The sequence below is a fragment of the Rhinocladiella mackenziei genome, assembly GCF_000835555.1.
Source record: "Rhinocladiella mackenziei CBS 650.93 unplaced genomic scaffold supercont1.1, whole genome shotgun sequence".
Classification (NCBI taxonomy): domain Eukaryota; kingdom Fungi; phylum Ascomycota; class Eurotiomycetes; order Chaetothyriales; family Herpotrichiellaceae; genus Rhinocladiella; species Rhinocladiella mackenziei.
This window is the reverse complement of record NW_013550604.1, coordinates 4,841,903-4,868,137: the sequence shown is the minus strand read 5'-3', so window position 1 is coordinate 4,868,137 and position 26,235 is coordinate 4,841,903. Positions and strand designations below refer to the sequence as shown.

Genomic DNA, 26,235 nt, shown 5'->3' with positions numbered 1-26,235 from the left:
GGTATCTTGCCAGCTTTTCCAGCAAGACAAGATAAGACGAATCTGGGAATCTACGATTATTTAAGGTTGCTAACATGTTTTTGTATGGTTTTGAGACCGTATTGCGATCCAAGAGTGTGGGAAAATATCCATAGACGTTGTGCGAAGCTGCGTATTAATCTAATTTACCTCTCTTTCGTTGGTCATTGGAAGAATCGCATCGACGGACCAACAAGGAGTTTCGTGCCGCTCTTAGACTACCTTCGCAGGATACGTAAGGGAACAGCCCACGCGTCATTATAGAAACCATTACGAGATTTATTACGAATGTTTGTATCGGAGGTAACAGATGCTGCCTCTCAATTATTGGCTACACGCGAAAATCTAACTATACCTTTTTTGGGTAAGCGTTCCCCAAAGCGGTCCTTAGCATTAGGTTGGAGAAACTTACAAAGGGGGAAGCCGATTTCAAGACGGACTGTATCGAAGATTTCGATAATGACGTGATGAGAAGGGTTGTCGATGCGCAGGAACAGGGTGCTTAGTGGCAGATACTCCGTGCCTAGGCATATTCGCGGCTTTCGCTACTAAGGGTCGGAGAGTGAACGGTGAATGGTTGAATAGTAAACGCGAAGCGATCTTCCGGAGCTTATACGTTGCCTTGACTAACGTCACACTAGGAAAAAGTCACGTCAAAGCTGCTGCTGTAAAATTTCCCATTCCATGCCCCTCCATTTTTCTACCATTTCTCACCGCTCTCACCGTCTCGTCTCTCTCCTTCCTCTATCAGACTGTTATTGTCTCATTTTTCTTCAGTCAACCTCTTTACAAAACTGTTGAACCATTTATTTTCTTCCTGTCACGGCCCGATACTTTCCGTGAATTAGTCAAAATGGTTCCATCGTGAGTCAACCCACCAATTCCCCCCCCCGTCGGCTTTGCTAAACATTTTTGCAGCTCAATTCTCGGCTTCCCTCGTATGGGGGTCAATCGTGATCTGAAGAAAGCCACCGAAGCATACTGGGCTAACAAGATCTCGCAAGATGAATTGCTGGCGGAAGGAAAGCGACTCCGATTGGAACACTGGAAGATTCAGAAAGATGCTGGCATCGACATTATTCCAAGCAATGACTTCGCCTTCTACGATCAAGTCTTGGACCATATCCAACTCTTCGGTGTTGTTCCTGAGCGTTATACCAAGTACAACCTGGCCCCCATTGACGAATACTTCGCAATGGGTCGGGGTCTCCAGAGGCCTGCAACCGACGGCTCTCCTGCGGTCGATGTACCCTCTCTAGTGAGTTTTGCCGTCTGTACATTGGAAGGCTTCTCTAACATAAGCAGGAAATGGTCAAATGGTTCGATTCAAACTATCACTACGTCAAGCCCACCCTCCAAGATAACCAAACCTTCAAGCTCTCTGCCGATCCTAAGCCTGTTGCTGAATTCCTCGAAGCCAAAGAGGCCGGTATCATTACACGACCTGTCATTCTCGGACCCGTCTCGTTCTTGTATCTCGGAAAGGCTGACCGTGGCCAATCCATTGATCCAATCTCTGCCCTCGATAAACTTCTCCCGCTCTATGAAGATTTGCTCAAGCAATTGAAGGAGGCTGGTGCAGAGACTGTTCAGATTGATGAGCCCGTCTTAGTTTTCGATCTGCCCAAACATGTCAAGGAGGCCTTCAAACCAGCCTACGAGAAACTGGGTGGACCTGGAAGCAGTGCCATTAAGATTGTCCTGGCTACTTACTTTGGTGATATCGTTCACAACATCGATGTCCTTGACTCCTCGAAGAACCTGTACGCCATTCACGTCGATCTCGTGCGAAACCCAGAGCAATTCGAGACCGTCGCCGCCGCATTGGGCCCTCAACAGGTTCTATCTGTCGGTGTTGTTGACGGCCGGAACATCTGGAAGACCAACATGAAGAGAGCAATTGAGATTGTGGAGACCGCCATCCAGAAACTTGGCAAGGACCGAGTCATCGTCGCCAGCTCCAGCTCTCTTCTGCACACCCCTCATACCCTTGCCAGCGAAAAGAAGTTGGATCCTGAAATTGCTGATTGGTTCAGTTTTGCCTGCGAGAAGGCTCAAGAACTTGCAGTCATCGCAAAGGCAGTCACCGAGGGCCCAGCATCCGTTCGAGATGCTCTGGAAGCCAATGCCAAGTCAATGCAATCTCGTGCCTCTTCGACCTTGACAAACGACCAAGCGGTCAAGGAACGACAGAGCAAGGTCACTCCAGATATGTACAACCGCAAGTCACCTTTCCCTATTCGAATCGCTCAGCAACAGCAGCGCCTGAAGCTGCCGATGTTCCCTACGACCACTATCGGATCTTTCCCTCAGACGAAGGAAATCCGTATCCAACGAAACAAGTTCACCAAGGGCGAGATTAGCGCCGAAGAGTACGAGAAATTCATCGAGAAAGAGATTCAAGATGTTGTGAAGATACAAGACGAGTTAGATCTTGATGTTTATGTCCATGGCGAACCCGAGCGAAACGACATGGTTCAATACTTTGGAGAACGACTCAAGGGTTACGCTTTCACCACCAATGGTTGGGTTCAGTCATATGGCTCTCGATGTGTCCGACCACCTATCGTCGTGGGTGATATATCTCGACCTTGCCCCATGACAGTCAAGGAGTCCAAGTATGCTGCCTCCATCTCTCAGAAACCAATGAAAGGCATGCTCACTGGTCCAATCACGTGCTTGAGGTGGTCTTTCCCTCGAGACGATGTTCATCAATCTGTCCAAGCACAACAATTGGCTTTGGCTCTCCGTGATGAAGTTATTGACCTTGAGAAGGCCGGTGTCTTTGTCATTCAGGTTGACGAACCCGCTCTGCGTGAAGGTCTTCCCTTGCGTGCTGGCAAGGAACGAACCGACTACTTGAAATGGGCTGTGGACTCATTCCGCCTTTCAACAGCGGGTGTTGAGGATGGCACTCAGATCCACAGCCACTTCTGCTACTCCGAATTCCAGGACTTCTTCTACGCCATCGCCGCTCTTGATGCTGATGTCCTTTCCATCGAGAACAGCAAGTCTGACGCTAAGCTTCTCAAAGTGTTTGTCGATGAAGCTTATCCACGTCACATTGGACCTGGCGTTTATGATATTCATTCTCCCCGTGTTCCTTCTGAGAAGGAAATTCACGACCGAATTGCCGAGATGTTGCAATACTTGAAGCCAGAACAGTTGTGGATTGATCCCGATTGCGGTCTCAAAACCAGACAATGGAAGGAGACCAAGGCTTCATTGACCAACATGGTCCACGCAGCAAAGAGCTTCCGTGCCCAGTACGTGAAGTAATAGCAATATTCCCTGTTTAGCATTGTGGTGGGGGGGGGGGTTCAAACGGCTCGATCAATCAACCTGATCTGAACCACGGCGTCAATGAATGAGTTAACGAACGAAAAGTGTTTTCAACATGATACCACGATAGAACAGGGGCTGGCAAAAGTCGATCTTAACATCGGCGTTTTTGGCTGGCTCTGAACCAGATGGGGACAACTTGATGATGAGCAGAGTTTATGACGTCGTGACGAGTGTCGATTTCAACAGTATTTTATGTGGGACCTGTTTGAGTATGAAGATGGTGGTCTTCCACAGCCACCAGGACTCTTCGCTGGCTTTGACCGAATTTTATGTGAATTGCCGTATTCGTAAACCACAGGCAGAATTCATCTCCGGCCTACCAGGCTCTCTTTCATGCCACCAATGCCTCTACACATATTTGTCTTCGATTTGAAATTTCTGAAATACCCTTCTCGTGGGGCTCCCTCTACGGCCCAATCACGTGATCGCGCGTTAATTGGCGTGGAAGAGGGGGTGAATTTGACATGCTCGTGTCTGTGGCCCACCGACATAAGTTTCATCACCTAGCCAACATATGAGAGATCGTTTTTGTCTCTTTCTTTGGCAAAACCTGTTTTGCGCTAAATGGATACGACACAAGTGGATCTCTTCAAGGCCATAGAAAATACCACCTCATCGCTTTCCGGTCCCCCGTCGCCACAACCGACTCGCGTGTTCTTTGACCCGTTCAACTCATCTTCCACAGGCCATCAGCGCGCTGAAAATAGGCTGACGGGAAGCACATCATGGAAAAAGTTGCGGGATTACAAACTGTCTCATCAATTTCGACACCCAAGCGGACGTGGCGGGGAGCGATATCTCTCCGATTTGGTAGGTGCTGGGAGTGAGAATTATGGCCAAGGTGGAAGGAAAGATAACCGAGATGGGGAGAAAGGCACTCCAGGATTACGAGAGAAAGGATGGCAAGATATCAGACAAATCATGAATGGGAGTCGGAAAAGATCGATAGACAGCCTGAAGGAATCGGAAGACAAAGCCAAACGACCGAGAAAAAGCCATGAATTGCCAAAACGAGGTGATGGGGGCAAGCCTTTGACGAACTCGGCTTCGGAAGATATAGAAGGTCATAAAGATGCTGTCGAGTCATCCTTCCAACCCCCACAAATCTTCCGGAACTTGAACATTTACGTCAACGGCTCAACGGCACCCGTGATATCGGACCACAAATTGAAACAACTCTTCACTCAACATGGTGGAACTTCCTCAGTCGCACTAGGTCGCAGAACCGTCACCCATGTTATCCTCGGAGACACCTGCGGAGGAGGACTCGCCTCGAGCAAGATCCAGAAAGAAGTCGCCCTGGTCGGTGGGAAGGGCATCAAATACGTCACTGTACAATGGGTTCTCGACAGCATTGACAAGATGACCCGACAGCCAGAGTCAAAGTATGTGCCTAAGAGTCTCAACGGGCGCATAGGAGGGAGTGGACAAGTGAGTGTTCGAGGAATGTTCCCACCAAAGACGAAATGAATGACTGGCGTGGATCGCAGGGTCCGCATAGGTCACGTGGAATGAAACATTGCATTCAGCATATGACACAGGCGCAAAAGGCGAACGAACATTTCCAGAGCAAACGAGACTTTATGTATGCAATTTCTGGGGGCCTAGATGGACAGGCGGGCAATAGAACGCCAAACGAAATGAAAGAGTATCAGTCAAGATCAAGATCAAGGTGCTCCCCTTATCTACACCTGGTCCATCAATTTGTGCTGAGATTTGGCCATTCTGTTACACAAACATCAGTACTATCCTCCTCAAGGTGAGTCGGGAGTTCACAGGTATTGAGACTTACCAAACCGTGTTCTTTCAGCATTTCTTCTTACAATCTTGACATCGTCGCCGACTTTGATTTCCGCTGCCTCCTTCCCCTCCGAGACTTTCGCCAGAAACCCATACCTTCCAAATACTGGACTCCATTTCGCACCCGGATCCACGCGCCTATCACTTTGCAGTTTCTTCAGGATCTTCCCCGCCTCGCCCTCGCCGACTTTGCCGGTATTATAGTCGACATTGAGACTATTGCACCGGGTGCAGTTCTGGGTGAGGATGAACTTGGCAGGGTTGTCGTCGTTTCCAATCTTCAACTCGGCCCAAAAGTCTTCTTCAAACTCCTCCTCGGCACCCTCGATGATAATATTGGGTCGGAACTTCGAAATGTCCATGACTTCGCCATCGGGTAGTCTCCTCTGAGCGTTTTCCCAGCTCTTAGTACTTATGACCAGGTAGGGCGCGACGTCGGCAAAGGATATCCCGTCGTCGATTCCCTCATACGCCTTCTCTCCAGACCCGGAGCCAACCACGGCGCCGACAAGCGAACTGGCCGTGGATGTGATATTACTTAGCCACGAGCTCCCGTTGTTTGCATTACCATTCGCTTCGACCAATCCATCCCTCTGTCTTCCCGCCACATTCGGGGGCATATTTCCCAGCACTTTCCTCTTATTGTTCCCTATGTACAGCAATTTCACTTGATACCCGAACCTGTCACTGAACCACTGGTCATATTTCTCGCCCATGTCAAATCCGAGACACGGACTCGAGTGCATGGTGACCTCGACCTCTTCGAGCCCATTCGTGTCTGGAGCGAGGGGCACCTCTAATGTTTCCGCAGATACCTTTTGCTCAGGCTTGTCGAACGCGTGGTCTTTGGCGTATGTGACTATTACCTTGTTCGGCCAGGAACCGTCATCTCCGTCAAAAGCCGTGGTGAACAGGCACATCTCGGGGAAGTATGCGACGTGCATGTTCTTGCCCTGGCCGACGTTGAATATCATGAACCGTCGGTCGTGTGGGAAGCCAGTGTACATGGCAGAGAGGCTGGGTGGAGAGATGCCTCGAAGGGACTTTATGGGATATGTATAAATCTGCTCAGACACGAGTTAGAGGCAAAGCTGGATCAAGAGTTTATCCGACTCATTGTCGAAAGAGGATCGAGATACGCAGCCATACCTGCTTCACGCGCATCTTGCTCCCCATTGAATCTGACATGCTGAACGAGACTCAATTCAAAATGACCACCCAAAAGAAATACACCAAGGCTATTGTTCCCTGCACTCAGCACACGACAAGTCTCAGAGAAGAAAGGGCTATCTATTTATCTGGACTGTTTGGTACAGCAGAGCCAAAAATGCGGAGATGTGCGAGAATGAGAAAATCAGCGGCCAGTGGCTACAGAGAGGGTACTGTTCTCTTCAACTCAATTATGTGTGACAGATCTCTTGTATGGTGTATACAAGTACAGTCTCCTGCCATAACAAAGAGGAGTTGTCACGAACCACATGGCTATAATAAATTGGATTGTCAGCGACCAAATCCCCACGGCCGTTACCCACCGTCCCCGCACCGAATTATTGTAAAGCCGAGGGAGGGCTGGGATGGAGGGACGCTCAGCCTCGCAATCAGGACATGGAAGCCATACAGAACGTCTTCACAGTTCCTTTGAAATTCGTCCACATGCACTTCAGGCGAATTGCCCATTTCTCTTTGCACCGACATCTCTCCCTGGACATTCTTTACTTCTTCAGCCAAGCCGTCCATCAAGACTCCTGGATTCGTCGGAAAAGGGGATTTCGTGCAGTGAAGCTCCGGCATCTTTTCCCATAAATCCACATCGGAATCGTGAGGACGCAGATGAAAATATGCAATCCCCCAATGATTGAGAAGACTTCAAGTGGTCCTTGCGTCGTAATCCAGTCGGAAATAAAATAATTCATGCCGAAGCTATAGATATTGCGTAGATTCAGAGACGCAAAGGCCTCTGGAGCCTTGTTCCGATGGCATTCGGTAATGTATCCGTAGATTCTGGGATGGTGAGCAAGAACGTCGCATGTTGAAACTCGACCACCACACTTACCCAATGTTCAGAAAAGACATTGAAAAATATATGATCCCGTAGAGCACCACTGGACCAGGCCACGGCGCCTGATTTTCCAAAGTAGCTCCAAATCCAAAGAATCCCACAACTCCCAAAATAAGAGTGAGAATATTGAGGAGAAGCCGAAATTCAGGTTCGTAAATGCCTTTATTCCAACGGGCCAACTTTACCACGACATAGTCATTCAACGGTCCAGCAACAAAGCCTAGTAATGAGGCGATCAGGGCGGCAACGCTGATCAAACCGACATCTGAAACGCTGAAGTTATAAGGAGGTCCGGTGAAGAGTTGTGCCAGGACACTGATCATCACCACCAACCATGACGTGGACAGCCCATAAGTGATGAAGCCATAAAGAACTTGAGGGAATAGCAGCATGCCAAATGGGCGGAAAATGATGTAGAGCAAATTTTCGTCCGACTCCACGCCACGGACGGGGCGCAGATTTTCCCAGAACGTATATGGTGGTTCGTCGGCACCGGTATAGAGGACTTCGGTACGGACCTTGCTGCCCGATTTGGTGGTCTCCAAATGCTCAGGATGTTGGTGCTTCACCTCCTGCGCGTCCAAGGTTTCAAAAGTTCGATCTGTCGTTCCCAAGTCGAGATTGTACGCCGGGTCTCTCTTGTAAATAGTCTCAGGCACAAAGAAGAAGATGAGAATGATAAAGGCCCCATACAGGCAGGCGCAGATTCCATAGGTCCAGTTCCATCCCAGATCCTGCAATTGATAAGCACCCGGCTTGCGGCAATGTTGAGAAACACACCTGAATGATGTAACCGGAAATACAACTGCCACCCCCCACACCAATACTAAGACAGAGGCCCCAGAATGCAAGACGGAGGCCTCGCTCATGGACAAAATAAATGTCGCCGATGATTGCTGTTGTAAGGACCTCGAATGGGCTCATTCCAATGGCGCCGAAAATTCTGCTGGCCAATAGAGAGTGGTAGCTGTGGGCAAAATAACCCCAGACGGATGAAATGAACAAGAAGAGATTGCCTCCGATGACGACGGGGCGGCGACCGAACTTGACGGACAGTCCGTTGGTTATAAAGCAGGAAATTCCGATCGCAAAGATGGCCCATCCCAGCCCACCGTTCAGAGTATTGTAGGACATATTCCATTCCTGTGCCATTTCTGCGAATCCAGGGGAAATCATCGGTCCCCAAGCGCCCACCACGGCCGTATCGATCGAAATTATAAGCAGGAGGAGATCTTTTTTCCATCTAGGCCAATTGAGGGGGTCGCGGGGGGATTCGCTGGGTTGAGGAACGAGGACGATGTCCTTATTCCGCCCGGTGCCATGCTTTAAACCCGACGTATCACGACCTAGCCCGTGCTTAATGAGACAAGTTTGACACAAAGGGCCTCGGGAAAACTCATACCGTGGAACTGGTGATGCTGAGCATCCAACATGTCCGCGAGGAGAGCGGTCCCTGGAACATGATCAAGATGATGATCGTCCAATATGCCAAGACCCATTTAGTTCGTATTCGTGACGAGGGATTAAGCCTTTGCTGAAGCTCACTAGGCCTGGGCGGTTTGGTTCAAGTGCGCTCGTATGAATGCTTGGGATGTCGTTCGTACTTCAGCGTCAAGTGAGAAATCGATCACATAGGTCTTTATAGATTTCCTCGAGACATCATTTCTGCGGGGCTTACGGCATTGGACAAGGATATAATTGCCGTGGCATAAATTTGGAAGACGGGCGGAGGACGCAACCAGTGTTGTATGGGTCTGGTGGAAACTAAAAAAATTTCCCCAGATACGCTTCTCCCATGCAATTGGGGTAGTGGATTAGTTGCAGCGTACTTTCGCATTTGTCTTTGCGGGGTCTTTTCACCTAGCGAAAGTAGATTAGTAAATAAATGGGATTTTTCCAACTTGTACACTTTTCTTGATCTGTTGGTCAATAGGGGCATGGATAAGGCGGAACGTCCCGCCGGCGAGGTCGCTCCAGAGAGTCCGGGCAAGTTCCAGGGGCATCTGCCATCTCCACTCATATCGGTTGCAGGCATGAAGGGGATAGAGGGAGACAAATACAATCTATCTAAGCCCATGGAGCATCCAGTGGTAAGGGACCCTTTTGGTTGGACAGGTGGCTGGGTTGGTATTGGAAAATGCAAGGCGGAGATCAACTTAAGGCGCGGAGAACAGTCACCATACCGCTTTGAGAAAATGGATTCGTCGTATCACAGAAACTGGTCCGGTCTGTTCTCCACAAGATCCCCGTTGACAGAGTCGACCTGGTCGACGGCATTCCTGAGGATTGTGATGGGACTTTTCCTAGCTCTTGCATGCAAGAAGAAGCTTTGGTGGCTCTAGCCTTCAGCCTTGCCCCAATATGAAGGTCATTGCAGCTGGGGAGAGATTATAGCCAACCATACAATCAGGAACACTTCCGTCGACTCGATCTGTTCAAGGGGGGCAGATCCCGGAATTCGGAGCTGTAGGTGATGATCCACATTGCGAGTGATTGCTTGAACCAAACGCGTGTTGATGTACGAAGAGTTGATGGCATTCGGCTCTGGAGTCTAGACTCGGGATACTGAAGACGGACAGGGCTTGGCTTGAAGAAATGAGGCAGTCATTATTGCTGATAGAACGCTCCCGAAGCATAGAGCAAGTCGTGAGAATAGGCCAAACTTTGAGATAAGGCAGGCGTCGTCGCCCGGTCAAAGTTACAGACCTATTCATTGGTAAGAACCTGCAGACAACCATATGACGAGGGAACAATGCACGCAAGAGAACGAGAGCAACGAGACTGGCGCCAAGGCTGGATCGGAAACATGCGCTGGAAGGCCGCAACGACCGGAGTGGTTCGACTCCGACTGCGACCTTTTTTTCCATCTCAAAAATTTGACCGGATTGACGAAGGTCACAACCCAAAAGCGCTGGCGTCAAGTCTGCCTTCATATCTTTCGCTTCCTGGCCTTGTAGCCTCCTGCGACAACTCATTGCCATCTCACAGGCGATGAAGACGCCAGCTGCGCCCTCCAGAAGTCTCCTGCGTTTCCTGCGATCCCAGTCCAATTCTGTCTTTGCCCACACCACTCAATCCCCCCGGTCACCAACACCAAGGACACATCTGCAGCCCTGTCGTTACTTATCTCCGTCTTCTTCCCTGCCCTCTCGAAATCAATCAAATTCACTGGACGAATCATGGCACCGATATTGTGAACCGTGCAAGGCACTACCTCCGCCGAGATGTACTCCTCCCAAGCCTCCGCAGACCCGAAATGTCAGTACCGGTCGCCATACCTCAAGTTTCTGGCGGCGTTGGTTACGCCACAGAGAGGCTGCTGTGCGTTCCAGGCTCCCGTCGGATGTGCCTCCTGGACCTTCTAGCTACGACGAGACCTCCGCTCAACTTTTCAATCTCTCCCGAACCCTTTCGAGAAGTCCGACCGGAGCAGATCTAAAACTCCGCTGTACTGAATTCGATGCGAATGGCTCTGTTACACTGGTATCAGGCGAATTCAAGAAATCAGAATTGATCGCGAAATACGGCCTTCTTCCTCGCGATCTCCGGAAGATAGATTCCTCTGTCCTCCCTCATATCCTGGTTCGACCCGCCGCAATCCTCATCAACCTCCTCCATCTTCGAGTTCTGATCCAGTCCGATAGAGTTCTTGTTTTTGATGCATATGGGAGCACAGATTCCTACACACAATCCTTGTTTATGTATGACCTGGAGGGCAAGCTGCGGCAAAAGCCAGACCCGAGGAATGGTTCAACATACCTCCCGTACGAGTTGAGAGCCCTCGAGGCTGTCCTGATCTCTGTCACGTCGGGTCTCGAAGCAGAATTCGCGCTCGTCCGAGACCCAGTCACACATATTCTTAGGGAACTTGAAGAGGACATCGATCGAGATAAGTTGAGACATTTGCTTATTCACTCTAAAAAGCTGGGTACATTCGAGCAAAAGGCTCGACTTGTTCGGGATGCCATTGACGACCTCCTTGATGCTGATGATGATCTTGCTGCCATGTACTTGACAGAACGGAAGGCCACCGGAAAACCCAGAGCGGAGAATGACCATCAGGAAGTCGAAATGTTGTTGGAAGCGTATCACAAGATTTGCGACGAAATCGTCGAGATATCCGGCAACCTGATAAGCAACATCAGGAACACCGAAGAAGTCGTCAAGGCCATCCTCGACGCCAACCGCAATCAACTCATGTTGCTCGAAATTAAATTTAGTGTTGGAACTTTGGGCCTCGCCAGTGGTACTCTTGTCGCTGGGCTCTACGGCATGAACCTGAGGAATTTCATTGAAGAATCCGACTTGGCATTTGCAGGGGTCAGTGCCCTCTGTTTCGCCCTATCTACAATCATCTGCGTTTATGGCATGCGTAAATTGCGCAAGGTCCAGAAGGTGCGCATGTGGGGCGAAGGACTGGACCATTTTGGGCACCGCGAAAGGGCAACCAGTCGGGCAAATTGGCGCAATGAGGCCGTTGAAAGCCAGGCCCAGCGGATAGCAAAATTGAAAGCTAGGGGGTATATTGGTGGAAATACCCCTTACTCGGGGCCTGTACTCTGGCCGGGTATGGATGGTTTGGGAATGCATAAGCTCAACGTCGAAGCGGAGAATGATTCGCGAAACAATGGACTCGATGCCAACAGCGACGCGGATACGATCTCTCAGTCCCCTCAAATGACGATTCATGAGGACGTGGAGAACATCGAAGCAAAGATGAAAGCAGATGCAAAGAAACCGAAAGCTCTGGCAAAGAAGGATCACATCCAGACGCATCCCCATTGGAGAAAATAAAGTTTCAGTCCACCAAGCACGATAAGTCCCACAACAACATTTTAAATCCTTTGAGAGGTACATCCGGGATAGGGTGGGGATGGGATATTCTGCGAACACATAGATTTTCGACCAAAAAACGTACGCCATGCTCCGGTTTTCTTTTTCTGAGAGTCAAACGTGTATCAGTGAACGGTCTCTTCTCTTTCAGCGTTCAAGCGGCAGGGACAGGTGAGCATTGCATGGATGGGAATATAGATGTGTACTGACTCTTGAATTTGATACACATGGATCGCCGTCCACATCTGTTCTTGCTGATGATTAGTCAATATCTAAACGGAGGAAATAGAAAATTGTTTGAAAACGTGGAGGGAAATCTGGTCTTGATTCATCTCTTTTACTTTACGGGTAAGAAGCAAGGTGCTTGGACTTTTGTATCGCCTTGTGCCTTTTCGCATCATGAGCCGCCTGGCGTCGAACTGTCGCCATCCCGTCTGTCTTCAACCAATCTCTCCCACCCCCATCCCGTTCTTTCTGGTAAAATTGGCAATGATACCTGCCACATTCGGACCCTTGAGTGGGACACAGGTCACCAATCGTCGTCATCATCCTTTTCATCGTCTATACAAAAAACAATGAGCATTAATTTTTCCCAGGGCATATATCAAGGGAAAAGTAAAACTTACCACTTCCACTAACTTTCTTCTTTCTCTGACTAAGAGCCGCTGCCAACGCTCCGGCAAGTCCTCCTTGATCAGCAGTGCCAGCTGGACTACCCGGCGCACCAGGAGGGGGAGGGGAAGCACTAGACTCTGCACCTGGTACCATGGCTGCGGAACGATCACGTTTCTCACTTTCCTTGACTTTACGTAATCCACCGCCGGCTTTACCTCCTGTACCGCGGATCGCTGCAAGAAGCTCGTCGCGGCCGTCTCCACCGACGGAAGGTAGGGGAGGAGGAGCTGGGCCTGAATTTCCGGGCATGGGCGGGGGAGGTGGTGGTCCAGAGGACGAAGGGGGTGGTGGAGGTGGGGGAGGTCCTGAAGATGAAGGAAGAGGCGGTGGAGGTGGTGGTCCAGAGGACGAAGGGAGTGGTGGTGGGGGAGGGGGTCCTGAAGATGAAGGAAGAGGCGGTGGAGGCGGTGGTCCGGGCGATGAAGGTATAGGAGGAGGTGCTGCTGCTGCTCCGGCTCCTGTTGGTGGAGGGGGAACCGCTCGAGTGTTGGGAGGTGGTAAAGGAGAGGCATTGTTCCGGCCGGGCGGTGGAGGGGGGAGTGGGGGATTGAAGACCGGTGCTGTAGAATGAGTAGGTGGCCCTGCTTTGGGCGGCAATGGCGGTGGCACGGTGTGAGTAGAAGTATCTCGACTTGGAGGCGGTGGGGGAACAGGGCCACGACTCGGGGGTGGTGGAGGTGCTGGAGATTTTCGTTCACCAGTAAATGGAGGAGGCACTTTGAACATTCCAACAGGCTCTTCGTCAATTGGTGATTTCGGCGGACGAGGTGGAGGCGGAGGACCTGGGTTGGCAAGGGAGCCTGATGAGGCCCGAGACCGGCTTGAAGGATGGACGGCCGGGCCTTCTTTGACTGCAAATTTCCCGGCGTCTGCGATGGGCGGAGGAGCGCGGAATCTTGGTTGCGCACTCGGCGCAGGAGATGGTGTCCTTGGAGGAGAAGTTGATCGAGGTGGTGATGGTGCTCTACCTCCCACTGGTCTTCGCGCCGGCGGTGGAGCTGGTGGAGGACCTCTTCTACCTGATGAAGTTGTTGTTCCAGTATTCTCCGGGCTTATTCGCGAAGGAGGTGCTGATGGGGGTGGAGGAGGAGGAGGGGCCCTCGATCTGCTCTCGGTAGCTGTAGGTAGAGTTTGTGCGATTCCGTTGGCCGTTTCCTCCGCCTGTTTCTGTTGAACGTAATTCTTGATAAAGTCTGCGTTCTGGGCGATTTGGTCCTCAGTAATACCCATCTGGATGAGTTCATCCAATATCGGCCTCCACGTTGGATCAGCCAAGTCAATCCCTCCCGCTCCAGCACTACTCTGAGGACGACTTGCACCGGCTGGGCCGTAGATAGGCGGAGGAGCGATGGACTGCGGCTGTTGCAGCTGGACCGGGCTGGAACTGTGTCTGTGGCCACGAAGAAAATTTCCCACTCTGCTATGATGTTTATGAGAACTGCCGGGTACAAATACCTGACCACCGCCGGCAACAGAGGCAAAAGGTTGTGCTTTTGTGTGCTTGCTGGCATTCTTTTCCCGCTCATCCATTTTCTTCTTGAACTGCCTCGCTTCTCTTTCGTCGACGAAGGATAGACCGGCCATACATTGTTCCAACTCGAAGGAATGGAAAAAGGTTCGATCTTGGTTGTATTGGAAGGTGTCGTAGATTTCTTGATCCCATATCACACCCCTGTTCGCAGGAGAGATATCGACCAGTTTAATCCAAAAAGTGTTTCCGACGAGGTCGTTGGACAAGACCGCGGCCCCTTGGAGACCGGTATAAGTCCATTTACTTCGGTTCGGATGGGCAATATAGAGTCGAGCGACAGCGACAGCTTGAATTTTGTTGGCAGCCTTGGGAACGGTGCGCTTGACGATCTCCTTGTCAGCCTCTGAAAGAATTGACGGCATGGTGGAAACGAGCTGCGGACTTCTGTTCAGTCTTCCAGAAAAGGGTGTGTCTCTCGACCGTAGCAGATGGACGAGGACGATCTTATTCGCTCAGAGTAAAAGATGATAGAGTAGCTAAGGTCCTGGTATGAGAGGTGATTCAGGCAAAAAGTCGAATTGAACTCTGAATAGGCCGGAGTTTTCCTTTGCCGCGTGGCTTTCGGGCACCAGTAAAAGAGAGCCAACGCCTATTTGCTCCTTTGTTCTGCGTCTCCCACTCAGCTTTCTCTTTCACTTCGTTGCTGCAAGGATCCCAGGGAATCATGCCGGTGGCTCAGATTTAAGCGGACCAGTTACTCCGGCCTCGAGCCCATCACCGTCATCTTCCTTCTGTCACCTCCGTCACCGAAATCTTCGCTCCACATTTCACGACGTCATCGTTGTGGTAATAAATGGGAAAATAAATGCAGCAGCCTAACAGCGTCTCCGTGACAGAACGCAGCTGCTACATAAACCACTCTCGTCTTACATCTGTTCCCAAAAGGTGTGATCCATATACAGTATATCTCTCACAAAGTCACAGCATTGCCCCATACAGACACGTAGACAAACTACTAGCACAAAGCCATCCTCATCATGCCTCACCATCCTTCCGAAGAGAACACCCAATCCCACGTCTTTGACCGAGTTGCCAAAGAATCCTCCAACTCGACAGCCTCTGGCCATACCCTTCACAAGGACAATGAAGGTCCATTGAAGCAAGCAACTGCCGACCATCACAAAAGCAAGGGTCCACAACTCTCAGACAGTAAGGACTCCCTTTGGGATACAGTAATGGATATGAAATAATTGACTTCACCGCAGACATGCCCGAGGCAGCAAGCAAGGACGAGTTAAGGGCAAGGGCACAAGAGATGAACAAGTAACCTTACACACACAAGGGCGACCCTCACTGGCAACAAGAAGAGCACTACGGTATTAATCAATCACAATGAAAAGGGAAGAAACAAATCAAACCATAGCAAGAAATGATCATTGAATACAGGCACATGTTCATACACAATGCCTCGAATGCGCCGTTCGAATCGTTTGTGCTAACTTTCCCTTGCCGTCGCCATGGAAAAAGATCGAGGGCAGGTCCGACAAAAAATCATATCCCTCTTGCTCTCTTCTCTGGAGGCTCCCCATCTGCTCGTTGCTCTCGATATTTGCTTACAAAGCCATCCATTTCACCTTCGATCTGCGCGGTATTTGCCTTGAGAGAAGCCTCGTTGGTAGGACTTGGCGTATCCTCTCCGTGACGCGGGCTTGGTAATGTAATCGAGAAGGAGACGAGTCTACGGCATTTTCTCTCACCGTCGTCGTTCCTGGGGTCCTTGCTTGCAGACCTCTGCGTCTCGTCTTCCTGCGCCTTCGCAGGTTCAATCTCTCTTCCATTAACTTCGACGTCTCCATTACCCAGAACCTCGTTTCTGCTGCCCTCGTTAGACTGCGCTCCTTCCTTTCTGCTCTTCTTGCCTTCGCTTTTCTTGTTTGCTTCATCCTCTGGAAGCTCGCTGTACTGCCAAAGTGCCTTCAGATCCCCTTTCACTAAAGCAGTCCCCCACAGCGAGAGCAAGACTCCAGGAACCAGATATAACAATGCAGGTTGAGCATGCTCTGCAATCTGCATCACGACAACCGTGGTGATCATTCCAGCAAGATAGCCAACGATGGTGGCGTAGAAATAGGGCTTTAGGAATTTCTTCGCCTTGATCTCCGTCGACCAGAATTTTGAACTCGTCCACAATTGTTCACCCCAGCTTCCTTTCGCGCTGACATAGACTGGCTTCGGTCTCTCCTTTTCCTGCACTTCCTTACTTGGCTTCTTTCCCGCTTCACCCAGTCGCAGATAATGGAGATACAAGTCGAACCGCAAAGCAAACGCAAGCATCATCCCGGGAACCACAATATCGCCCAGACCCAACATAGCCATCGCTCTCGTCTCTGCCAGACATTGCAGGTATTCTTCCATCGCAGATGAACCCTCGGGAGCCCCAACGGGAAAGATACACCCATCCGGTCGTGGAAAGAGCAATTTGATGGGGACATCCAATTTTGTGGCTACTGTCACCATCATAGGAGTAAAGAAAACAAAGTAGATGTCATAGAAGAAAAGAGCGCATAGGACAAGCGTGCCAGTCCACGCAGTTGTTGGTGTCATGTATTGAAGGGAGCCATAGCAAAATGAGAAGCCCAGAAAATTGGTCAAGAACCAGGGTTTCGACACAAAGCCATGATAATAGACGATGGCGCAGGAAAGAATGAGACTTGCAACGTCGAGAATTTCCACAGGACCCTTTACGGTGATCAGTCGATGAAGATGGAAATTGAATCGTGCCTTCGTGTAGAGAAGGTCCCTGAAGTTCCAAATGTGCTGCAAGACAAATGTGGGAAGTGGGACGGCTCGAAGAAATCCCGGGAATGGTGTTGCTATGCTATGGCCACTGTCCGTCTTGAAGCAGTGGTTTTGTTGATCAACTTTCCACAAGTGGCCCCTGCTTGAGTATTCAGTAGGAAACAGCAATGAACGAGCCACCGACATCACGTCTTTCAAGAACTTCACAGCAAAGAACAAGCCAATTTGAGAAAAGTAGATTCCCAAAATCCAGTTCAACCAAGCCGGGTCTTGAAGCCATTTCAGAATGAAGTAGAGGGTTGCCAAGGTCCCGCCCGCCAGGAGAGGGAACAGGATAGCATCCGAAGGAGTCAAACTCTCGATTTTCTGGGATTCATCTTCCTCGTGCTCTTCGTCACTGGTGGCAGATTTCTTGCGTTTGGGAGGAGCGGCAGAGGATGGTCTTGCCAAAGAAGCATGAGCTGCAGTGTAGATCGGGAAGATCGCTGATACCAGGAGATGGAGGTAAGTTGGAAGTAGAGGTCGCATTATTTCAAATTCATAAGCCACACGACCGAGAAACTCCATCACCGGGCCTGGCTGAGATGCCATGTCGGTCATTTTGGTGGTACAAATGAATGCGTCGAATGCGAATGATTTAAGTTCGCAGTCATCGGGAAAGTGAGAACACAGGAATTAAATGAGGAGAGTGATGTGAGGGAACAGGGTGGGAGGGAGTTGAAAAAAAAAAAGAAACTGTGGCAGATGAAGTGAGAGTTGGAGATTCAGGCACCAGGCGACGGTGATTGGTCGACTGCGCAGCCTTGTGTGAAACTCGGCGACAAAGAGAAAGTACAAGAAGTATATCATTACTAGTTCCCATATGGTATCACTTTTCCACGCCACTGTAATAAACCAGAAGACGAAGTGACCGTCCTTGAACCTTCCTCATCGCTTCTTCTGCCCATAACATTTCCGTCTTATAGCCACTGTGTAACCTCAATATCTCCATAGCAGCCTTCAACGGAGCAGCGATCGACTTTGGTCCGTGATCCAGCATATCCTCCTGTAGAAAATACTCCACCGACTGCAAGATGTTAAGCGCAGGAGTCGCAGAGTTAATACGATACTCGAGTGGCGGAAGATTGAAAGTATCTTCTCTGAGCCTTGGCCGGAGCACTGATGTTGATGATATATCGGCAATCTCATCGACTTCTACCACTCGGCCGGCTGCGGTAAGTTTGACTCGCAACTCATCCATCAGTCCATAAAGTGCAGATAGCCAATACCATAGCATTGACTGCACAGCCCAAAAGACGACAACAGTACTGGCGACAAACAGGTCTGGAAAATGGAAAGCCACTGGGAAGACCATTCCGTCCTCAGTCTTATGATCAAAGCTCGTTTGTTGTGCCAGCTCAGGCCAAAATACTGGTCCAGACTGAGTCGTCTCCAGCTCTTCATAAAGCGTGAGCAGCTCTTGGTCCATTTTCCAGCATTGGGAAATCATTTCTGTGGCTAGTTGTAACTGGGCATCCATGTTCATTCGATCGAGCATCTCCCCTCGATTTAGGAGCTCAGACGCACGGTTCAGATAGTCATAAACATGATCATACGGCCGTTTGGGCTCTTTTCGGAATGGAACCTCCTGCCACAGAGGCTCTGACAAGAATGTAGATTTTTTGTTGACCGAGGCGAGGAGTATCTCGAGACATCAGCGAAACGATCACTCTCAACAAGTACAATGACATACCCCTTGTACCCGAAACAGAACGAATATCTGATGACCCAGACCATCTGTATGCGCCTCGGGACCACGAAGTTGAACGAGTTTCTCACAGCCAGCAGCATGGCTGATGTATCCGTTCCTCGACTCGCCGGGGCATTGGCTCATCTCATAGGAAGCCAGAGCAATGCATGTCGCGAGTGTTTGGTCGTGGAACATCAAGTCTAGATCCCAGAGCGCTTTTTGAAGTTGGCGTAGTCCGTGATAATACAACTTGAGGCTTTCACGTCTCAACCCCTGATCTTGGTGAACGTCTCCTAGTTTACCCAGGCAAAGAGCCATCGTTGAGACCTCCAGCGCCGGGGTAAGATGAGTCATGGAAGGAAGACGAAGAAGCCACAGTCGTTGCTGAATCGGGCCAAGTTGACGTGTTGGCAAATGATAATGTAGATACAATTCCAGGAGCTGCTGTCGAATTTCCGGATTGGAGTTGACCTGTGCAGCCAAAGCAAACGAAGGTATCCTGGGATCGAGAATGTTTCTGTTTTCCGATGGCTTGCTCCGACCTTCCCGATATCCCACTCTGCCCTCCCGAGAGTCTAGGCTAGGCTTGATTTGACGATCCGCCTTTTTCTCAAGGGCCAGAGCATTCGAGTCACGGTCTCTCATGGCACCATGCAAGATGAAGATTGGATATCGCCGGTACCCAGTGCAAACCCGCTTCGATTTGACACATTGGGCGCAGGAGGGCTTTTCAAGGCCACACTATGATTTTGAATGAGTTAGAATGGAAACTGTCTCGATCTGCATGACGCAAACGGAGGCAAGAAATCAATCACCGCGATCTTGCGTTTCCTGCATGTTTCACACCCTCGTGCTCGTGCAATGCCAACCATTGAGTCGCGACTAAAGGTCAAGGCTGTCTTGCAGACACGTTGACGCGCCAAGTGAGCGACAATAATAAGTTGGTAGAGAGATGATGGTGGAGGACGTGAGGAAATAGAACCAAGCTCGAGTAATGCGGGATCATTTCGCGAGAAGGTCCAAACAGGCAGCGGCCTTTCTGGTCCCGGTTGAGTTCTCAAGATTCAGACTACCAATGGCCCTAATTCCGTTCAGGGCGCATGTTTGAGACTTTCTTTGGCGACTTACGACAGTCATCCTCGCATGCGATAGGTTTGAGGTTGAAGGAAGCTTGGGTGCCTCATCTCCACAAACTTCGTAGCTGTCTGTCCACTAAGCCGAAACAGGCACATTCTGCGAAAGACGAAGAAAGGCATTGGATTGGCTCATGTGTGGAGCGGTGCTCCGGCATTTATTTTGTATTTGCCGGTTCGTGACACCAGTACATTAGAGTGGTGTACATTGGACCTGCGATGTTGGAAGGATTCCTTGCAGTCGGAACAATTACATCATTCGACCAAAGAACCTTCATTTCTTCTGCGAGCTGAGTCTTCGTCGATCCAGGGTTCTCTCAAGTGTTGTCGGGATTCTTGACCGCTCTGCACCCTTAGTCAATTCCGCTGCATTGTTCTTTGCGAAAAGTCTTTTCCGAGCTGTTGGTGTCATTAAAGTCAGCTTATCTGTGAGATTCGTCTGTGGACCGACGATAGGCACCAGGAAACTTTTCGCGTCCTCGAGAATTTTTAACTGCTTGACGGGACGAGTTGCATGCTACTTCGAACGTGCTTAACTCTCTGTTGTGTAATGAGCACGCATCCCGTCTACTTCAAGGTTGGCGTCTCTGACTGTTTCATCTGTTTTCTACAAGTCTCCCTTGGTGCTCTTCAGTGTTGCAGACTTTTCTTTCAGACTGCTTTCCAAAGATGCGATTTTCTCGATCAATCCTCGCTTCTCGTTTTCTTTTCTTTTTTTTTTTTTCGAATATCTTTCAAGGTGCGTGAAGTCGGTTTTCAACGTATCGAATTTGCCTGTCCGGGTGGCATGCTGAGTGGATATTTTGATTGTATCCGAAGCTTCACCACTGATATCTTGTCTCAGCCTATCAACAGTGCGCGTTATGGAACAGGTTCCACGCCTGCATCCCGGTGTCTGTGCAAGGTATTGCCCCGGAAGTTCTGAACATTCTTGTGTTGACTTCAAGAAATTTTGAAGTCGAAAGGGCCCGATAGTGTGTTCCAAGGTAAATCCGTTAAGGACTGTATTTATTAATATCAACACATTCAATGAATCGCGAGGATGCTCAAATACTTGAGGATCCAGTGAAGCAGACGCTGATAGGAAGTCAATTTATTTGGCGCACTTGTACAGAGAAAGAGACCCAGGCCAAGGTCTTGCGCACATATACAAACCATTCTGCAATATTCATCTCTTGGCTTCCGTCTTGCGTCCTGCTATTGCACCTGATAGCTCACCAACGACAAAGTACTTTATCAATGGAATAAATCGCAAAATTGATCCAAAGAACTAAGAAGGGGATGAAGATGTTTGCCAAGGGGACCTGCATAAGTCAGTTTGTTACTGGCTGGATCAAAACTGGCCCAGAACAGTTTGCCCACGGGCTCCTCGTACGGAACAGAGGGGGATGGTTGAGAGGGGAATTCTCAATTTCAGACAGGAGATGAGGTCGGTACTTGGAGACGAGTCACCATCAGGTTTCTCTTTTCTTCCCATCAGCCTCTTCCAGTCAGGGGGCCGGGCCCGGGGGGTTGCATGCCACACCGCTTGCCTTGTTTCTTGAAGCTGCCAGTCAAACTTACCCGCAGAAATGCCACGAGTTTGCGTGTTTGGTCGGAACATGGATCTATGGATCTGGTAAAATTTGCTGCCGCTTTTGCAGGTGGCTGATTTAGCTAGTGACCCGATCTCAAAAGACAAGAAACACGGGTCTTCTAATCCAAAATTCGTCAGAATTTGAGGTCACGTGCCGGCGTGTTTGTACTGTGGCACGTTTTGGGAGATAGTGCAGTTTCCAAGCGTACCGCGCACCTTTCATCCGTCATGGCGATGACCTTGAAGCCTGCTTTATCCAGTTTCAGTGCAGTGAGAGAATCTACCAAGCGCTCAGACCAAATCTTCGACCGGCGAAATGGTACGGACGCCGTTGAAACGAACAGCTAGCATCACAGATGTCCGTTTCACCCTCCGTCGCGTGTTCGGTAAAGATTCCTTTAGACCATTACAGGAAGAGATCGTGGCCGCTGCCATTGCCGGACACGACGTGTTCCTCTGTGCCGCCACTTCTTTTGGAAAATCGCTTTGCTATCAACTACCAGCCGTGGTCTCTCTCGGAGTCACGGTCGTTATTTCTCCTCTCCTAGCTTTGATGCAAAATCAAGTCCAATCGGCACGAGAGTTGGGCATTGCGGTTGAATGCATCAATGGCTCAACTCAACGGTCTGAGAGAAAACGGATTGAAGATGACCTTCTCTGTGGTCACCCCGAAACCAAGTTGCTCTATGTCACCCCTGAGCTTTGCGCAACAAAACGTTTTCAAAACCTTATTCTCCTAGTTCACCGCCAGGGTCAACTGGTACGCGTCGCTATTGATGAGGCCCATTGTATCAGCGAATGGGGGCATGACTTTCGTCCCACCTACAAAGAGCTGGTATGGCTCAAGAAAACACTAAATTGTCCTTCTGTGCCCGTGATGGCGGTCACAGCCACAGCGACGCCGCAAGTTCGGGGAGACATCTTCAAATTTCTTGGACTCGATGAAACCAAGACGAAATGCTTCTCAACGCCGACAGCACGACCTAATATACATTACGAGGTCCAATACTTCTCTCGATCTAATCCGGAAAATGGTGAAGATGACATATTCCCCTATCTCATTTCCAGACTAGGTTTCATGCATCAAAGACGACTGATGCTTCTCCAGTATCTTTCTCAACAAGACTCCTCACCCGTGGTGGCACCTATCAGCGGGATAATCTACGTCACTCGCCGGACCGAAGCTGACGAACTGGCCTCGAAACTGACCGTAGCAGGTGTTCGAGCGCAGTCTTACCATGCTGGTCTAGATACGACCAAGCGCGAGAAGATACAAATGACTTTCGTTCGATACGCAATTGGCGATCCCCGACTATTGCAAGCTGATAATGACCGAAGTCTCACGGCCTCTTTCAACATCATATGTGCGACCACGGCTTTCGGGATGGGTATTGACGTCCCAACAATTCGATTCGTCATCCACTACGGTCTCCCAAGAGGCATGGAATCGTTCACACAAGAGTCAGGCCGTGCAGGTCGAGACAACAAGGCTGCTTCGAGCATAATACTGTACACGCGCGAAGATAAAGAACGCTGCGAATTCCATGTCAAACGCGATGCGGCGAAAGAGAAGAACAAGACCAAAACCGAATCCAGGATGCAGTCGTTGAAAAGCGTGATCGAGTTCTGTGAGAACACCGACATCTGCCGGCACAAGATTGTATCACGATATTTTGGCGGCAATGATGGAACGGCCGAATGTTTCTATGCCTGTGACGTTTGTAAGGAAGGGACAGCGAAGCTAAAAAGACGAAAAGAAAAGGGACTCGTCACCGAGGAGCAAGCGTTCAAGTTCACGCAGAGAGAAGGCATTCCGAATTATGAATTCGATTGACGAGATCGTGACGACCTGACCATGATACTGTAAAGGGGCGATAGGGAGGCCACTGACAGCTGCCCAGAGACAACAACAAAACAACACAAGACACCCCAGGGCAAGGAGGATTGATCTGAATAGACAGGAAAGAACTCAAAGAACCTGATAAGGGACCTCTAAACGCTCGATTGTCTTCAAGGGATGTCTCTTCTTACCATGGTTGAGCCGCTACTCCTGACTCTCTTTTCTGGAGTATGCCTGTCCGAAGAGTACCTGATTCCCAAGGCCCTTTAAACCTGTCCCGACGAAGTCACGTGAGTAGTCATGCCCCCTGATCACGTGCTATGCTAGAATGAAGCAACTCCCTACCCTGTAACAATACCTCGAGGAGATCTGATGGAGTACGGACTAGAGCACGATATGGTGCGAAATGGGTATAGGAATAGGTTGATATTCTTCCGTGATTCAAGCACTGACTTCAAGAAATTTCGAGGAAATTCAAAATGCTACTCCAATAACGACTGTGACGTCGAGTTCTGATCTCTTCCTTTCAATTTCCGACATCACATGATCTTTTCGATCCCTACACGGCAAAAGTCCGAATCATGCCTTAGCACGATAGTACCCGCCTGAAAAGTCAACCAGCCACGCTTTTTCCACCTTGCTAATGTCCTTGATATAGACCTTGTCTCCGGTTTCGAGCAACTCGTGAAACACCACATACTCAGCCTTGCGATTGAAGAGCAAACTCGTCGGGTGCGCGTGCATAGTCACGTTTCCGGAGACCGACTTGAACGTGCCGTCAGGCTGCATTTTGGCCGCATATGGGAAATACCCGGTCACGAGACATTTGAGGATACTTGTAGCCTTGTCTGTCTGGTTGGGTTGGGCGGTGGGGAGATACGGTGGGTTCGAAGAGGAAGAGATGAGTGACTCGTCTACTTTGACGCCTAGTCGTTCTAGGTATCGTCGGAGTTGATTCCGAATGCTGACGGCCCGTTGCATGGACTTGAAATTCAGGTGATGGTCGTGACACCATTTGGCTTCTTTCCTGCCTCGCGTCACGAAGGACTGGTAGACGTTCAACAAGGTTAGATGATCGCCTTCCTCGGCAGCGAATTTCCTCCGTGAGAGATCCATGGCTTTATTCTCGCCGCTATTGTGGAACCAGACATTCCCTTGGAGAGAGGTCATGGCTGCTATTGAGAGCATTTCGTTCTGGCAGATGAATTTGGGGTCGGAAGCTGTGAGGAGACACTTGGCCATCATTGGCGGGATCGAGAGTTCGGCCATGCGTGTGCCCAGTGGGGTGGTGAGCTTCGCGTAGTCGTCGACGGCGCCAAGAGAATATAGAAGGTCAAAAGCACGGATTAGAAGTTGGGACGGCGGTGGTGAGAGAAACTCAAAGCGGACAATGTTGTCAATTCCCAGCGCTTTGAGCTGGAGAACGATGGGCGCGAGGTTTGAGCGTTGGATTTCGGGGGTCGTCGTCGCCGGTAATGAATGGTATGACGATTGCGTATACAGACGAAAGCATTTGCCTGGTTGGGTTCGTCCTGCTCGACCTGCTCGTTGGGTCGCAGAGGCTTTGGATGTAGGAAAGGGAGTCAGGGTCTCAATGTTCGTGTTTGGATTGAAAGCACGGAGTTTGACGAACCCGCAGTCGATCACATAGACAATTCCAGATATGGTGACGGAAGCCTCTGCGATGTTTGTGCTGAGGATCACTTTTCGAGTGTTCTCTGCTGCTTCAGAGAAGACGTACATTTGATCTTCTGTGCCGAGTCCCGCGTACAGTGGAAGTGGTTGAATAGCTTGGGTTGGTGGGTGTAGTGTTGATGCCAGATCGGAAAGTATTTGCATGGCATTTTCGATTTCTTCCCGGCCCGTCAGGAAAACAAGAATGTCACCAGGGGCTTCTTGTTGGTGAATCGTGAATGCTGTCTGCGCAGCTTTTTCGACATAGTTGTCCGTGGGTTGATCCAGATACAGGATGTCGACAGGGTAAGTCCGGCCTTCGACACTGACTATTCGGCATTGGTCGTCGGATCCATCCTGATCCTTGAAGAAGTCGGCAAAGCGTTCTGCTTCGAGAGTTGCACTGCTGACGATGATTCGCAACTCTGGTCGGCGCTTCTTGATTTTCTTGAGCAACCCTAGCAGAATGTCGGAGCTCAGGGATCTTTCGTGAGCTTCATCGACCATAATGACGGAATACCTTGACAGCAGAGGGTCAACCAGTGCTTCACGCAGCAGCATACCATCGGTGAGAAATTTGATCTTGGTTCTGGCGGATGTGACGTCTTCAAATCGAATCGAATACCCGACTTGCGCACCGACCTGACATCTCATTTCTTCGGCGACTCGAGTAGCAACCGTCGTGACCGCCACTCGTCGGGGCTAGATAGACTGTCACATACATTCTGGCTCAATCAACCAAAGTTGACTAACCCACCTGTGTGACTGCAATGGATTTCCCGTTGGCACACCATCCTGCCTGCTCCAGAAATTGAGGCATCTGAGTTGTCTTGCCGCTGCCAGTCTGGCCCACGATCACCGTGACCTGGTGAGTTTCGACAGTGTATAGGAGGCTGTCTTTATGTCTAGCGATAGGCAACAAGGCTGAAGGAGTGTAGAGGGCGGGGATGAAGGAGAGGTCGAAGTCTGTCATCGTGGATACGGTACCATGTTCTGAGGATGTCTCATTGGTGTGGAGGCAGATGATTTCAATGGAAGGGTGAGATTAAACGGCATAGATATGGAGGTCGACTATTCGACAACGGATGAGATTGACACGGCCACATTACGCCACAGTGAGTTAGCCACTTGGCCACGCCAAGCCACACCGTCACTGGCTGTACGAAGTCCTAGCAGTCATTTCGGTCTCCTCCCGCAACATGTGTCGTCTCAAGAATTCCGCTGCCTGAGATTAATCACGATTTTCAGTTCCACGTTAAGTTTCCCTCATTTCTATTGTCTCA

The 26,235-nt window shown here is 49.9% G+C and overlaps 11 protein-coding genes across 11 annotated transcripts; 5 read left to right on the top strand and 6 right to left on the bottom strand.

The window, feature by feature from the left end:
* Nucleotides 1–871: 871 nt before the first annotated feature.
* Nucleotides 872–3,297, top strand: Z518_01730 (5-methyltetrahydropteroyltriglutamate-homocysteine S-methyltransferase; the record flags this gene model as incomplete). The annotated part of the gene is made up of 3 exons (XM_013422328.1): nucleotides 872–882; nucleotides 937–1,276; nucleotides 1,324–3,297. 3 exons carry the CDS (start codon nucleotides 872–874, stop codon nucleotides 3,295–3,297), a joined length of 2,325 nt encoding a protein of 774 aa, XP_013277782.1.
* Nucleotides 3,298–3,927: 630 nt separating this feature from the next.
* On the top strand, nucleotides 3,928–4,833 carry Z518_01729 (uncharacterized protein; the record flags this gene model as incomplete). The annotated part of the gene is made up of 1 exon (XM_013422327.1): nucleotides 3,928–4,833. The coding sequence occupies one exon, from the start codon at nucleotides 3,928–3,930 to the stop codon at nucleotides 4,831–4,833; it is 906 nt and encodes a 301-aa protein (XP_013277781.1).
* A 229-nt stretch (nucleotides 4,834–5,062) lies between these two features.
* Z518_01728 (uncharacterized protein) lies at nucleotides 5,063–6,170 on the bottom strand (the record flags this gene model as incomplete). The annotated part of the gene is made up of 2 exons (XM_013422326.1): nucleotides 5,063–5,088; nucleotides 5,156–6,170. The coding sequence occupies 2 exons, from the start codon at nucleotides 6,168–6,170 to the stop codon at nucleotides 5,063–5,065; spliced, it is 1,041 nt and encodes a 346-aa protein (XP_013277780.1).
* Nucleotides 6,171–6,899: 729 nt separating this feature from the next.
* On the bottom strand, nucleotides 6,900–8,721 carry Z518_01727 (uncharacterized protein; the record flags this gene model as incomplete). Its single annotated transcript, XM_013422325.1, has 4 exons — nucleotides 6,900–7,164; nucleotides 7,217–7,956; nucleotides 8,003–8,568; nucleotides 8,625–8,721. 4 exons carry the CDS (start codon nucleotides 8,719–8,721, stop codon nucleotides 6,900–6,902), a joined length of 1,668 nt encoding a protein of 555 aa, XP_013277779.1.
* A 1,492-nt stretch (nucleotides 8,722–10,213) lies between these two features.
* Nucleotides 10,214–12,016, top strand: Z518_01726 (uncharacterized protein; the record flags this gene model as incomplete). The annotated part of the gene is made up of 1 exon (XM_013422324.1): nucleotides 10,214–12,016. The coding sequence occupies one exon, from the start codon at nucleotides 10,214–10,216 to the stop codon at nucleotides 12,014–12,016; it is 1,803 nt and encodes a 600-aa protein (XP_013277778.1).
* A 568-nt stretch (nucleotides 12,017–12,584) lies between these two features.
* Nucleotides 12,585–14,623, bottom strand: Z518_01725 (uncharacterized protein; the record flags this gene model as incomplete). Its single annotated transcript, XM_013422323.1, has 2 exons — nucleotides 12,585–12,616; nucleotides 12,682–14,623. 2 exons carry the CDS (start codon nucleotides 14,621–14,623, stop codon nucleotides 12,585–12,587), a joined length of 1,974 nt encoding a protein of 657 aa, XP_013277777.1.
* A 615-nt stretch (nucleotides 14,624–15,238) lies between these two features.
* On the top strand, nucleotides 15,239–15,528 carry Z518_01724 (uncharacterized protein; the record flags this gene model as incomplete). Its single annotated transcript, XM_013422322.1, has 2 exons — nucleotides 15,239–15,410; nucleotides 15,467–15,528. 2 exons carry the CDS (start codon nucleotides 15,239–15,241, stop codon nucleotides 15,526–15,528), a joined length of 234 nt encoding a protein of 77 aa, XP_013277776.1.
* A 224-nt stretch (nucleotides 15,529–15,752) lies between these two features.
* Z518_01723 (uncharacterized protein) lies at nucleotides 15,753–17,600 on the bottom strand (the record flags this gene model as incomplete). The annotated part of the gene is made up of 1 exon (XM_013422321.1): nucleotides 15,753–17,600. The coding sequence occupies one exon, from the start codon at nucleotides 17,598–17,600 to the stop codon at nucleotides 15,753–15,755; it is 1,848 nt and encodes a 615-aa protein (XP_013277775.1).
* Nucleotides 17,601–17,868: 268 nt separating this feature from the next.
* On the bottom strand, nucleotides 17,869–19,374 carry Z518_01722 (uncharacterized protein; the record flags this gene model as incomplete). The annotated part of the gene is made up of 2 exons (XM_013422320.1): nucleotides 17,869–18,684; nucleotides 18,733–19,374. The coding sequence occupies 2 exons, from the start codon at nucleotides 19,372–19,374 to the stop codon at nucleotides 17,869–17,871; spliced, it is 1,458 nt and encodes a 485-aa protein (XP_013277774.1).
* A 2,380-nt stretch (nucleotides 19,375–21,754) lies between these two features.
* Nucleotides 21,755–23,272, top strand: Z518_01721 (uncharacterized protein; the record flags this gene model as incomplete). Its single annotated transcript, XM_013422319.1, has 1 exon — nucleotides 21,755–23,272. One exon carries the CDS (start codon nucleotides 21,755–21,757, stop codon nucleotides 23,270–23,272), a length of 1,518 nt encoding a protein of 505 aa, XP_013277773.1.
* Nucleotides 23,273–23,857: 585 nt separating this feature from the next.
* Z518_01720 (uncharacterized protein) lies at nucleotides 23,858–25,925 on the bottom strand (the record flags this gene model as incomplete). Its single annotated transcript, XM_013422318.1, has 2 exons — nucleotides 23,858–25,654; nucleotides 25,710–25,925. The coding sequence occupies 2 exons, from the start codon at nucleotides 25,923–25,925 to the stop codon at nucleotides 23,858–23,860; spliced, it is 2,013 nt and encodes a 670-aa protein (XP_013277772.1).
* Between the last annotated feature and the right edge of the window lie 310 nt (nucleotides 25,926–26,235).